The 14,250-nt window shown below is 37.9% G+C and overlaps 1 protein-coding gene across 2 annotated transcripts in view; it reads right to left on the bottom strand.

The window, feature by feature from the left end:
- Positions 1–1,093: 1,093 nt before the first annotated feature.
- Positions 1,094–14,250, bottom strand: part of MXRA7 (matrix remodeling associated 7) — a 37,873-nt gene continuing 24,716 nt past the window's right edge. The window contains exon 4 of one of the 2 annotated variants that reach the window (XM_036753163.1): positions 1,094–2,630. In XM_036753163.1, coding sequence (XP_036609058.1) covers positions 2,516–2,630 — 115 coding nt within the window. In that variant the 3' untranslated portion in view covers positions 1,094–2,515. The remainder of the gene's footprint in view (positions 2,631–14,250) is intronic. The other variant, XM_036753164.1, reaches the window with a different exon arrangement.

Below are 14,250 nucleotides of genomic sequence, written 5' to 3'. Positions count from 1 at the left end.
AATAGAATCTATTTTTAATTGCTCTTGCTTCATCTTGGAATTAGAGTAGATCTTAGCTCAGACCAGGGAAGGTAAAACAGTTCCATTTATGGGAGGTATGTTCCCAACAGTCTTCAGAGTTACAAGCCCTGGAAGCTAAGGAACGTAATAGGTCCAGATCCCATATACATCCACAACTCCTAGGACTCCATTTCATCATTCACAAATATTTCTCTCTTGACTCCTCTCTCTACTTTTGACCCCAATCAACAGAAATAAGTCTTTTATGCAGGTATCCAACATCAGCATCAAACTTCACATTCTTCTAGCTACTCATGGGTCTCATTTCTCTTTTGCATTTACAGCCTCTGCACAGGGATATTTTTCTGTGTAGATATCAAAGAGGTTGTTATGTATGTTTGTTATGATTTTTAAAAATTGATGGATTAGTGTAAGAGGAAGAAATTCAATAGTGATGATAGGTATGCCAAGAAAAAAAAAGACAAAGACAAGAAAGAAAAAAGAGCCTTTGAAACATATCTTTTAAAATAAAAAAAAGGTTAAGGAGACACAGATAAACTAGATAGCTTTGAAAGTTAATACATGGAATTTATGATATCATTTTTAAGAGAAATACAGGAGGATAAGAAGATAAGGAGTTTCAAATGCAATCCTCTTTTTGTTTTAGGAGTTTTTGTATTCAGATATGTTTCTATTTGTTAACATATACTAAATTAAAAATAACCCCCAAAATTTAAATAAGTATTCACACACTCCATTTACTGTTTTCATACATTCCATTATCTGTTTTGTTGGCATTTAATCAGGCAACTTTCCTTCTTACAAAATTTTATTTATATATTTTTTTACATCATGAGAATTCCTCCCAGAATTCATCTACTTCCCAGTATTACTCCCAGAGAGTCATCCTATATAACAAATAATAGTTTTTAAAGAAAAAAAGAAAGGAAAAAATCAACATGGGACATGCCACATACTTTATTTGAAACCATAGACTTGCTTGAGAGTTAGTTCTGAGAGGGCTGTTTTGGCCATGAAGGGCCTGCTTTTTCGTGAGGCAAAAGTGCATTGATCTATTATCAGAAAAAACGAACTCAAAGTCGTTTATTAGTTTAGTGCATGAGAGTCATAATTCACTAAACAGTAGCTTCATGTTACAGATGAGGTGACTTGGAAAAGCTGCACATGAAGTAGGCACACAGAAATGTAATAAAACACGCTGGAGCATGAATACAGACATGACTGAATCACTGGTTGCTGGGAAATGATTGCTGCAACTTGACTGACAGTTTAGCAATCAGACCTGAGGGATCCCATTCTGAATAAAAGCGTCTTTCAGTTTCCGAGCCAGAATTGTAAATGGCAGTCATTGCAACTAACTAGAAAATTGGATGCCCTCACACTTGAACGGTTTTGTGATTTTAACAATGTGGGTACTCCTGTCAATATGTAAAGTACTTTGCAAACCTTAAGGTATTATAAAAATGCTAGCTATTATTACACCTTGGCAGATAGTCTTTCAGAGTTGCGATGGCTAATGAATTCATTAATCGGCAACCATGCTAGTGATGAATCTCTCCAAACATAGCTGGACTGGTGCCTAGATCACAAAAATGAGTTCCTCCCCCAGCTCACCCTTGAATAACCTTCAAGAACCAAGGGTCACTTCCACACCACAATGAGCCATCAGAAGAGTTCCTGTATAGATGTCAGTTAAATATTTTGTTATCTCTATTGTTTTATGTTGGGGTCATTTCTTTCCCTGGAGATTGGGAGCTCCTCCAAGGCAGATGCCATGTTTTTTGCTTCTTTTGTATATTCTGCAGTGCCTAGCATATTGTAGGCACCCTACATTTGAATTGGACAAAGACTAGAAATAACATAGAACAGACTCTTGTAGCATCATTTCTAGTACCTTTATTTTGATCCACGAAGTAAGATGAGTCTTTGAAATAGACTTTTAGACTATCTAGGAAGAAATGGACTTCAGACCCCTCAAAAAATATTCTTAGACCCTAACCCTGGGGTCTAAGGATGATAATAGTAAAGATACTGTATCTTTCAGCACCCCTAAATCCCCCCAAACAGCATACTGTTGTGTCATGAATTAGGACAGAGTCAGCCCTACTCTATGTCGCACCATCTAGTCTGGTCCCATATTATTAATGTTTATCTTGGAACTACCATGAGGAATTTCTTAGCTCAAGTCAGAAGATAAGATATATGTACTAATTATGTCACATAGTCCGAACCTCAACAACAAGCAATAGGGAAGGAAACTCGGCTAACAGGGTCTGCCCACCCCTCTTCCTCTATGGGGAGTATTACTGCTCCCTATGAGATGAGATATAAATAGCATATGCAAAAAGATATGTGTATATATATGCATATATATGTATTTAAACCTACAAAAATCTGAAAACAAAGGTTTCTAATCTAATAACAGTCACAGTACTGTCAAAGTCTTGTTACAGAGTAAGGCAGCAGCTCTTGGAGAGCTCCATTGTTTTGGAGCCTACATATCATAAAGCTTGAGCTGTTCCTGCATATCTCCATCGGACATCTCTCCAAAAGTCTCCGTGTTGTCCTTCATCAGTTTGAAGATGGCAGCCAGCTGTTCTTTTTTAACCCTGGCAAGAAGAAAGAGTAAAGAGATTTCTGGTTAGGAGAATTGAGTGAAGAGTCACACAAGAGCCTTATTTACACACAAGTATTCCAGCAAAGACCTAACAATTGTACCAGACCAATAATGACCAAGAAATTAAAAGAGAAACTAGACCAAGAGCCTTCACCTACCCCAGAATTACACAAAAAGACAGCCAGAAACCTATGACCAACAGGAAAGGAATTTGGTCAGAAAAACCAGTGTAAGTACATGCAAAACAAGACAGTACGTACCCTCCCAGTATAAATCAGAGTCAGGCTGGGGATACCTAAAACTTGCAATGGGGGCAGAAAGAAGTTTCACTCTACTCCTTAAGAATCTCCAGTGGTTTCCTCTTGCCATAAAAGTATATGTTATTTTCCTTTGTTTCATATTTAAAGCCTTTCAAAATCTCTTTCCAGTCTCCCTTTCTAGGCTTATTGCACCTTAATCTCTTTCATGAACTTGACATTCCAGCCAAACTGGCCTTACCTGCTGTTTTATGTAGAGGACATTACATCTCTCACTTTTCTACCTTTGCAGGGGATTGCCCCCCTCCCCGCACCCCCCCCCCCCCCCAGCCTCTGTGCTGGAATGAATGTACAAGCCCAGAACACACTCCTTCAAGCTGTTGCTCTTTCCAAATTTTTTCCTTGTTAATTTTATTTGTCCCATTTTTTACCTGTGACTTTAACCAAGTGCCACCTAACCTGACTCTCCATTTGCCCTCTCCCCTGGATATTACTTTCCATATACTTTGTATTTATTTTTCTTTGTGTATGTAAGTTCCTTGAGGGTAAAGGATTGTTTTGTTTTGTTTTGTTTTTGTATTTCTAGCTTCTCTGTAATGCCTGGTACCTAATAGGCTCATAATAAATTCTTGCTGAATGAATGAAATGTAGATCTCACTTTCAAGAAATCTGGTGATGAGTAAACACTAAATGGTTTAACATCCACGGAAGAAAAATGTCGGGCAAACAAGGAAGCAACCATTTTAAGAGGCACAGGTAAAAAAAAATGGAATATGAGGAAAAAAATTGGAAAAATTTAGGGTAAGCAAGGAAGCATTTATTTTAAGAGGCATGGGTTGAAAAATGGGGCAAATAAAATAAATGAAAAACTGTTGGCTGCTTCTATGCTCTAAAATAGAAAAAGACAAATGTTTATGCAGTAAAGGATATTTTCCACCTACCCACTCATATCAGGTAAGGGTTATAATAGTTCAGTATCTGATACTCATTTTTCTGTCTATATGTTTTACAGTTGGTTCAATACTGAACCACAGCATTATCATCTGTGTCGGATTTAGACATCAGAAATTTATGCTGCTTGGAAAAGCTTCCATTAGCATAGCGTGATACAGTAGGGTGACACCTTACAACACTCAATAACTAATCTGCTCCCAAGGATTTAATTACCGTCTCTATGCTGACGATTCTCAAATTTACCTGTTGCCCCAAACTCTCTGCTGATCTCCAATCTCACATTTCCAATTGCCTTTCAGACATCTCAAACTGGATGTATGGCAGCATCTTAAACTCAACATGTCTATAACTGAATTCATTATCTTCCTCTCTTAACCTCCTTTACCTCCGCTTCCCCCCAATGCCACAGACCCCTTCCTTATTACTGTAGAGGACAATCTCATCCTCCCAGTCCTTAAGGATCAAAGCCTAGTAGTCATCCTAGACTCCTCACTATCTCTCACCCCTCAAATCTGATCTGTTTCCAAGGCCTATGGATTTCACCTTTGCAGCATTTCTTGAGGATACCCCCTTCTCTCCTCTGACACTACCACCATTCTAGTGGAGGCCCTCATCACCTGGCCCCTGGACTACTGCAACAGCCTGCTGGTGGGTTTGCCTGCCTCAAGTGTCTCCCCACTCCAACCCATCCTCTATTCATCCGCCAAGGAGACATTCCTTCATTTCACTTTTATAACCTAGTCCCCTCCTACCTATGCAGTCTTCTTATACTTCATCTCACTCCACAGAATGTACTCTTTAGACCAGTGACTATTCCACAAACAAGACACTCCATCTCTCTGCTCTGGCATTCTCTCTAGACAGTTTCCTATGCCTGAAATGTTCTCCCTCCTCAACTCTACCTACTAACTTCCCTGGCTTCTTTGTACCATCTTTTATTGGAAGTCTTTCTCAGCCCCTCTTAATTCCAATGCCTTCGCTCTGTTAATTATTTCCTATTTATCCTGTATATAGCTTATTTTGCATATATTTGTTTGCATGTTGTCTTCTCCATTAAACTTTAAGTTCCTTGAAAGCAGAGGCTATCTTTTGACTCTTTTTGTATACCCAGTGCTTGGTACATACGTGATTAATCAATGTTTATTGATTGTTTGATTTTTACACAGGGCTTTAAAGGTTTACAAAATGTCTTCCTCAGAGCAATGCCATGAGGAAGTGATGTTATTATTTCCATTAAAGTTCAGAGAACAGCCTGCCACAGGTACTAGCAAGTTTGCTCAAGAGTTAACTACCTTCCTGCAGAGTTTTATTAATTATTCTGATTGACATTCTGGCTTAGACAAGTACAAAGTTAAGCAACTGTCATAAAGACTCAGTAGTTAACTACCTTCCTTCAGTATTTTCCAATACTGGCTTAGCCTTTCCCCCCATGTCAACCCTCCTCCCCCCCCCCCCCTCCACTGCTTAAGGTAGCAGGCTACATACATAGGATATATACTGAACTACACCTGCTGGGCCTCTAAGTTAACTCCTTACTATACATATCCATCTTTCCATAGTCTCTGAAGCCTATATCTTCTGGGAACCCAAGTTCCAATACCAGAGTTCTCATGATCATTTGGGAAAAATAAAGGCATAAATGATTTGTCCAATCTGGAAAACAGGGAGACAACAAAAGACTCAGCACCTATATCCTTACAGGCAAATGATGAAAAATAAATAAAAGAACTGTGTAAAGTGCTTTGAGTTACTTGGAATGGAAGGTCCTATACAACTACATTGATCTAGATTTCTGGGGCCTCATGTAAATAGGTATTATTTCAAGATGAGGATGGAAGTGGCAATTACATTTTTAGGGTTAACACAATGCCCTATACTACCATGAAAGGGTAACTAAAACACTAAGAGGAGGAAGGTGCTGAAATTTTAGTGTATTCAAGAGAGAGAAGTCAATGAAAAAATAAACCTGGAGGGAAAAACATAGCAATCCAGATTAGCTACTCACAGATTAATTAGATTGAATGAAGGAATATACAGCTTGAAGCCACTAGAAATAGTTTGGTGTGAAAGAGTGACTTTCAGATATGTAAACAAGAAAGTTAATTATAAAAACAGACAAACCTAGAAAACTATGCAAAGCATGCGTTATCCGTTTTGTATAACAAACAAGATTTAGACTCACCAAAGACACAACGTTGTCTATTGGCCACATGCATGGTTAAGTAGGTACCTCTCGTAATTGTCATTTAGTTGTGTATAAGGCATTTTTTTTCATGGTTGATACTCTGTAGGATGGTTTTCTAGTAAGAGGTTATGCCAACAGCATCAGACTTATCACAGGAATGGATGGGCGGTGGAATAAGCCCTAGAGGGTAATACTGATAGAATTCCAGGGCTTCTGTTATACAGAAAAAACTCTCTGTAGGCCTTGTAGATTTTTAAAAGTGTCTATCTAACAACTTTACGACCTGGAAATTAGTGTGATATGAACACTGCCAAAGAGAGGATATATGAAAATCTAGCAATCTAGTCAGAGAATCTGGTAAAAAACTAGTCAATCCATGCTGCTTTTTAGGTAAAGGCAAAACCAAGAGGCCAAACTTTAAAATAATATTCTAATTACTACTACTACTACAAAATTTCCAACAGGAATTCATCTGAGCTGGTATGAATTCCCATAAAGAGGCTTCTTATTAATCAATAAGGCTATTTTTCAAAATGTCCTCAAATTTTTGAAGGACTTGTCTTAGGTATAGACAAGAATACAAAATCAGTAAATGATAACTATGCTTTGCTTTCTGGTAGTCGATGAAGCAAGACTCAAATCAAGAGATGGTAAGACACCCTTTTCTTGGAGGTGGGAGGTCCATAGATATTACATGTTTTCAGACTTTTTCAATGTATTAATTAGTTGTGTTGACTTTTTTTCCTCTCTAAAAAAGTACTATTTTTCATACGGGCTATGGGAGGGGAAATGGAAGGAATACTTGGGATAACTATGGGGATATAAGAAACAGAAAACATTATAATAAATCTAATTAGCATACATAAAAAATTTTTAAAAGGATGGGGGATACCTTGGCCATATTTGAAAGCAATAGGAAAAAAGAGATCTTTGATTAAGCTTCTTAGGCTATCGGTGCTCTATTTAGACACAATTTACTTTAGTACTAAAGACACTCTGTGCCAGGGAACGATATAAATCCAGAAGGTTTCCACTTAGTTCCTACTCTTACACTCCAAACTCCTATGATGTAGATATAAACACGGGGCCACTGTTAAAGCTGAAGATCTGAGACAGAGAAGACATGGGGATTGAGAAAAATAATGGCGGGAGTGAGAAGGGACAGGGTAAATAGGATGAGAAAGATAGTGAGGAAAAATAGGAAGGAGGAAAATATACAAGTAATTATAGCTTAGGAGTGTAAATGGGATGAATTTACCCATAAAATGAAAATGGACAGCAAATTAAAAATCTGAATTTGACAATCTGTTGCTTTCAGGAAATATAATAAAAATGAGAGATAAAATAAAAGTGAAATATGAAAAATGAAGAATAAAATAAAGGGCTGCAGAAGAATTTATTACGCAAAAAAGAGTAGGGGTAGCAATCATGATCTCAGACAAAGTTAAAGCTAAAAACAGAGTTAATCGAAAGAGAAAAATGGGAAAATTACATTATATGTCACCAATATTATTTAGTATTGTTTTAGACCATTTAAAATAACCAGACAGTATAAAACACATGAAAGTATACCTGCCAAAAGAGACACAGGAACTATATGAACATAAATGTAAAACACTTTTTATACAAATAAAGTCAGATTTAAATAACTAAAGTAATATTTATTGTTATAGCCAATATAGTAAAAAATGACAACTTTACCTAACTAGTCTATTTATTCAATGCCATTATTAATTAAATTATTTAAAGAATTATCTTACTGAGTTAGAAAAAATAATAACAAAGTTCATTTGGAAGAACATAAGGTCAGGAATTTCAAAGAAACCAGAGGAGATTCAGCAGTATCATAGCTTAAACTATATTATAAGGCGAGAGAATTATTGAATTGTAAAATGGGAAAAATTTCAATTATTTTAAATGTAAAATGTCTTGTAAAAAGAAAACTAATATAGCCAAGAATAGAAGGTTGCAGAAAACTGGGGGAAAACTTTCATAGACAATCTTTCAAATAGGGTGTGATTGTGTTGGAATATTGGTATGGTGCAGGAAATGGTGAGCTGGCTGATTTAAAAAAAAAAACATGGAAAAACTTGGACCTATGAGGGATATCCACCTCCAGAAAAAGAGAGATGACAAGTGGGAATATGCATAGTATGTGTATGAGTGTATATGTGTATATATGTGTATTTTATAGATATCTATGTATATGTGTGTATGCATTTAACTGTAGCTTTCGTTAGGGCAGGGTTGGGGGGAGGGAGGGAAAAAAATAAAGTAAAAAGTGCATAGCATAGAACAAAAGAAAACCTAGAAGGAAGCAAAGAAAAGCTGAATAGCTTTGAAAACAATATGTAGTATTTATTATATAGGTTTTCTTGAAATTGGAATTTGTTTTATATTGAATCCTCTCATGTTTTGCTGTGTACATGGAAATGTTCTTTTTTTTCTCCTCATTTTGTATTGAAGTTTAAAATGAATAAAAAATTTACCAAAAAGAAAGAATGGTGAAATGAATGATAAAAGAAGGTTGTTGTGTAGTGACAAAGCATTGACCACTAAGCACCATTCAATCTTATTTACATAGCACCTGTAGAATGAAGATTGTAAAACTCTTCAATCTCCTCAAGTCCAACACATGTCAAAGTTATATGGTAGAGGAATCCTCCTTTCACTGTCTTTGATAGAAGAGATCTGACATTTTTATGGGTCTGTAGTTAGGGTATACCCACAAACATATAAAAGAAGTAATTTGGGGTCTTTACCCTAAAAGGACTATGAACTGAGATTTCTGGGGATGATAGAAAGTTATAGATCACTAAATATCACTGAAGTTCCTAGAAAGCTTGAAACATATGGCATCTGAGACATCCATTTATCAGTCTGAAACTGTGGGAGCTGTCATATAGGGAAGCAGTTGAGATGAGCAAAGAAAAGAACTTAAAAAACCCTGTTAAGTAGAGACATCAAGGACAGACTGAACAAATCCATTTCAGTGAGCAGCACTTTTAATGGGGTTGGCAAAAATGCACATAAATTTATATATCTCTTATATTAAATCAAGTTGAGGACTTCTCCCAGGGTCTAGAAACTAGTATCTCTAGGGATTTCACCCTTATTCACAAGAATTTCACTTCTCTAATGAAAAATTATAACATTCCTCTATCAGACCATAACTTCCTATCTCTTCCTATGTCTCATCCATTCTACACCCTCATTTAGACTTCTAATCCTTCCCCTCCTCAGTACTTTCTCAAGCTATCATCCCTACTCAGAATTCACTTATCTTCCTCTCCAAACTTGATCCTATAGTTAGCCAATTCAACTCTACACTTTCTTTTCTTTCTTTACAAGATTTTTTATTATTATTTTGTTTCTAACATTATAATTATCCCAAGTATCCCTTCTCCTCCCCCTCCAAGGTGCCCATCCCATATAACAAATAATATTTTTAGAGAGGAAAAAGTCAACGCAACTGATCAATATATTAAAAAGTCCAAAAACAACTGCAACGTGTAATACCTGTGTACTTCTCACCTCCATGAAGGGGTAAGTTGGGGGTGTCTTCTCATATCTCTTCAATTGTCAAAGTTATGCTTTTTCCTCTACTCTCAAATCTTGTGCTTTCTTGCCCTATCATCACTCATCCTTTGCACCTCAGCCCCACATTATGTTCATTATCTGCTTCATTTCTATTCAAGTGATGTTGCATAGAGCTAGACGAGTCATAGAACTGTGCTAATTGGGTATATTATAAATTCACGTTATGCAACTTTAACTGGGCCTTCACTGAAGCAAGGCTATCCTTTTATTCTTCCTTAGTTGATTCTCTATCCCACTCACATGTGCATTTGATCCTATCTCCGGTTTTCTCCAACAGACTCCAACCTTAATCACTGCACTCCTCTTTTTCTCTCCTCTTCCTGTCCCTTTTGAATTTCCAATTTCCACTTATCAATCTTCTCAACAGCCAAGGTTCTCTCCTAGGCCTGGGAAGACTTATATGAACTCACACAAAGTGAAGTGAGCAGATCAAGAGAACATTGTACACAGTAACAGCAAAATTGTACAATGATTGACTGTGAATGATTTAGCTACTTTGATTAATACAGTGATCCAAGACACAGTAATGACCCTTGATGAAAAATGTTATCTGCCTCCAGAGAGAGAACTGACAGAGCCATTCATACTGAAGTATATTTTTTTCAGTTTTTTTAAATTTTTCTTGCTTTTTTTTTTGCAACATAGCTAATATGGAAATGTTTTGCATGGTTCCACATGTATAATTAATATCAACACTTCTTGCCTTCTCGATAAGTGGAGGAGGGGTGGGAGGGAATTCAGTACTCAAAAAATTTTAAATGAATGTTAAAAATAAATGATAAAATTTTCAAAGTTTTAAATTTTTTTAAAGATCAGAAATTTTAGAGAAAAGGAAAAGTGAGAATGAATGTGCACACAGCAAATTATGATAAAAATTGGGAGTGACTGAAAATATTAATGATTCTATATACATTGAAATTAATTTAAATGTAGATAGTTACTAAGCACATTTGATGGGATAGATTTATGGTCAACGCTAATCTTTTAATAAATAAAACTTTGTTTGAAAGACCTTTAAAAAAATACTTCTTTGTACTCACAGTTACTTCCTGAGTTCCTGCCCTCATCAACTCTCACATAGATTATTGCAATATCTTAAATAGACTCCCTGCCTCAACCCTCTCTCAGATGCTGTCAATTTTCCACATTGCTACCAAAGTGATTTTCCTTAAGCACAGAATGATCATGTCACTGCCTACTCAATCAACACAGGTGGCTCTCTGTTGACTCTAGGCTAAAATATAAACTTCTCTGTTTAACTTCTAAAGCCTTTCACAAACTGGCCCCAATCTATCTTTCCAGTCTCATTGTATCTTGCTCCATTGAATGCACTCTACAATCAAGCCAAACTGTCCTTTCTTACACATGACACTCCATCTCCCACCTTTGTGTTTTTGCATTGGTTTTCCTCTATTGTTGGAATACATTCCTTCTTAGCCTCAGACCCACAGAATCCCTTTCCTCCTTCAAGACCCAGCTTAGCACAAACACTATTTTCTTTTCTTTCTCTCCCTTCCTTCCTTTCTTCTTCCATGAGATGAGTGAGCTTTCTAGGAACTTCAGTGATACTTAACGGATTATAATTTGCTGTCATCCCCAGAAATCTCAGTTCATATTCCTTTTAGGGTAGAGACCCCAAATTCCTTCTTTCATATGTTTTAGTGATGATACCCTAACTACAGCCCCATAAAAACATCAACCAGATCTCTTCTACCAAAGATACACTATTAGAGCTGGCCACTCCCCAGACAGGGTCAGTTCCCCCTGGGTCCAGGTCATGATTTCATGAATATGTGCATTTTCATGGATGTAAGTAAGGTGCATTTTAGTGTGTGTAAAGTGGATTTTCATTATTATTTCTTAGGATTCAGTTTCCCAGGATCCATGGCCACAACAATCTCTATTTCCCAGGCTCATGGTTCAAAACATCTCCACCACACTAGCAAAGCATTATATAGTGATAAATAATATATGCATTTGTGTTTACATTGCAAACATCCACTGCGACTGCGCAGTGAGATATAGGGATGAGGTGATGTAAACTTGTGAAGCTATTGCTGGCAAGATGCCTTCTTTGTCTGATGCCCTATAAAGCAGGTGGGTGCTAGCCAGTGAGTTAGGGAACCCTTAGGGTTGAATGCACAAGCTGGAATGCTGTGTGTGTGCCTTGACTGGCCCCCATCAAGACTTGAGGGGAATCAGTGTTTGCCTCAACTGGCCCCCACTGAGGCATGAGGGGATACAGGGGAATGTACAAGTTGTGCCTGTCTCAACTGACCCCCACTGAGGCATGAGGGGATATAGGGGAATGTACAAGTTGTGCCCATCTCAACTGACCCCATCAAGACATGGGGGTAGTTGCCCTGCCTTCTTGCCGGCCCTGCAAGAAGGGTGATTAGGGAATGCTGTAGGAGTTGTACTCCCATTATCAGCAACCCTCTTGTGAGAAGACTAGACTAGAATAAAATAAAATTATTAACCCCTTTGAAGCTGTCTTTCCTGTCTGACCAGATTAAGAGTGAGCTTGTGCTAGCAGCCCTTCTGTGTGCTAGTGTTATCTGCCTTACAATGGGATATCTCTGCATTTCTTTCCTGGAAGTTATCAAGGAAGGCATACTGAGGAAAGGTCCTCTTGTGGGCTGTGTGAGTATATAGGTGCCAACATCAACCCATGTCTGCTGTGGTTTCTAGCATGCCCAAGGAGATCATCTGCAACTTCATCTAAAATCTAGGCCCCACTTCCATCATCTCCACTGTACAATATTCTAGCTTCTGGTCCATGTGATGCCAAAAAAATGTAGTCATCCTGGTTGGCAAAGGTGAGGACATGGTTGCTTGTCATCCTTACATGGAAAGGGAACTGAAAGATATTTGAGACACGCTGTTAGCTAGGCAAGAAGAAAGACCACGAAGGATAAGGTGAGGCAGGGCCTCTGAGGCTGTGTCCAGGTCAGAGATATCATGCCACATCGCCACAGTGTGAAATACGCAGTGGGACCAGGCGGCTCGCAACAAGGCCAACTGGTGTCAGTTGTATGTCAGCAACAGATCTATGGCTCTCTTGTGTTTGCAGGCATAAACCAGAGAACCTGCTTCATGTTGTCACTGGCTCATTCACAGAATCATAAGGAAATAGCAGCTTCAACGCAACAGCGAACATCTTGAACTGAGAGCTGGAGTCTTGGGATATGGTGTTCATGATTCTAGGCTTTTCTACACCTGCACAGAGGTACTCATCATCCTGGCACCCCTTCAAGGATCAAGGGCTCCCTGCAGAGCTCAGTAGGGATCAACGGATTCTCATTGAGGGCTGCTCCGAACTCCTGTCTTTTCTCTATCAAAACATGCTGCTTTTGCTCCTGAACCCTGCAATACAAGTACTTCTGGCACAGGCACTCTTCAAGGCACAGAATGATTGCCACCAGCTGCAGCTCTCACCTCAGCGATCCTCTCATTTTCTTCAATAAACTTTTCCTGATCCCCCAGCCGTTAGTACCTTCCCTCCCAAAATCCTTTGATTTAACTACTTAGTATTTATTCTCCTTGTGTTTACACTGTATCACTTATATAGGGGCAGCTAGGTAGTGCAGTGGACAGAGTGCTGGTTCAAATCCACATTAGACACTTACTAGTTGTGTAACCCTGGGCAAGTCACTTAACCCTGTTTGCCTCAGTTTCCTCATCTGCAAAATGAGCTGGAGGTACACGAAGAGTCAGAGACGACTGAAAATAACAGAACAACAAATCACATATGTGTACTCATTTCCCGTTTGCAATGTAAGCTCTTTGAATATGCACTTTCATTTTTGGTATCTGCGTTCCTAGTGCCTAGCACAGTGCCTGCTACATAGTAGGACCATAATAAATGCTTACTAATTGACTACACTTCCAACAAAACCATCATATTGTAGGGGATGAAAAAACAAAAGCCAAACTTATTAGCCTCTGTGTCCCCAAGCATTCCTAAGCTGTGAAGGAAAACAAGTTAGAGTAATGTGGAATCAAGGAAGCATCAGGAGTAAAGTCACCTTCGTTACTCACACACAGGGAAGGGAGGGAAAAGGAAAAACAGACATTATAGACAAAAAGACATAAACATGAAGATACTCATAGAGTTGTCTTAAAAACATATGGTTCATGCTGACCAGGATGGCAGTAAGGGAAATTATATATTACATAAAATTATATCATATTAATAATTATAATTCAAACAATATTATTATTATAAAATTATAATTATAAATTATATATAATGTAAGTCCTCACCAGTTCATTTTAAACAATGATTGATGGACTTGATCTACTAATCACTTTCACCTTCCTTACAGAGTCACGGGAGGTGATGGTGTTGAGGGCAGACTGAAAATGGGGGAAAACTGTTCAACACACACAAGGCAGAACACCAAGAATAAGTACTTGAGTCTCCAACCCTGCCAAGGAAAGACTGAAATTACGATGATAAGACCTTGAGTGACTGGAAGAAAAGAATCTTTGAAAGTGCAAATGAACTGATCTTTCTGAAAGCAACCAAGGCACTCTGTCCTCTTATATAGCCCCACAGCTTATCACTGGCCCAAAGACCAGGTTTCTACTAAAATCCTAATTCAGGTTTTCCT

This window comes from Trichosurus vulpecula, chromosome 4 (genome assembly GCF_011100635.1).
Source record: "Trichosurus vulpecula isolate mTriVul1 chromosome 4, mTriVul1.pri, whole genome shotgun sequence".
NCBI classification, from domain to species: domain Eukaryota; kingdom Metazoa; phylum Chordata; class Mammalia; order Diprotodontia; family Phalangeridae; genus Trichosurus; species Trichosurus vulpecula.
This window is presented reverse-complemented; position numbering and strand designations above follow the sequence as displayed.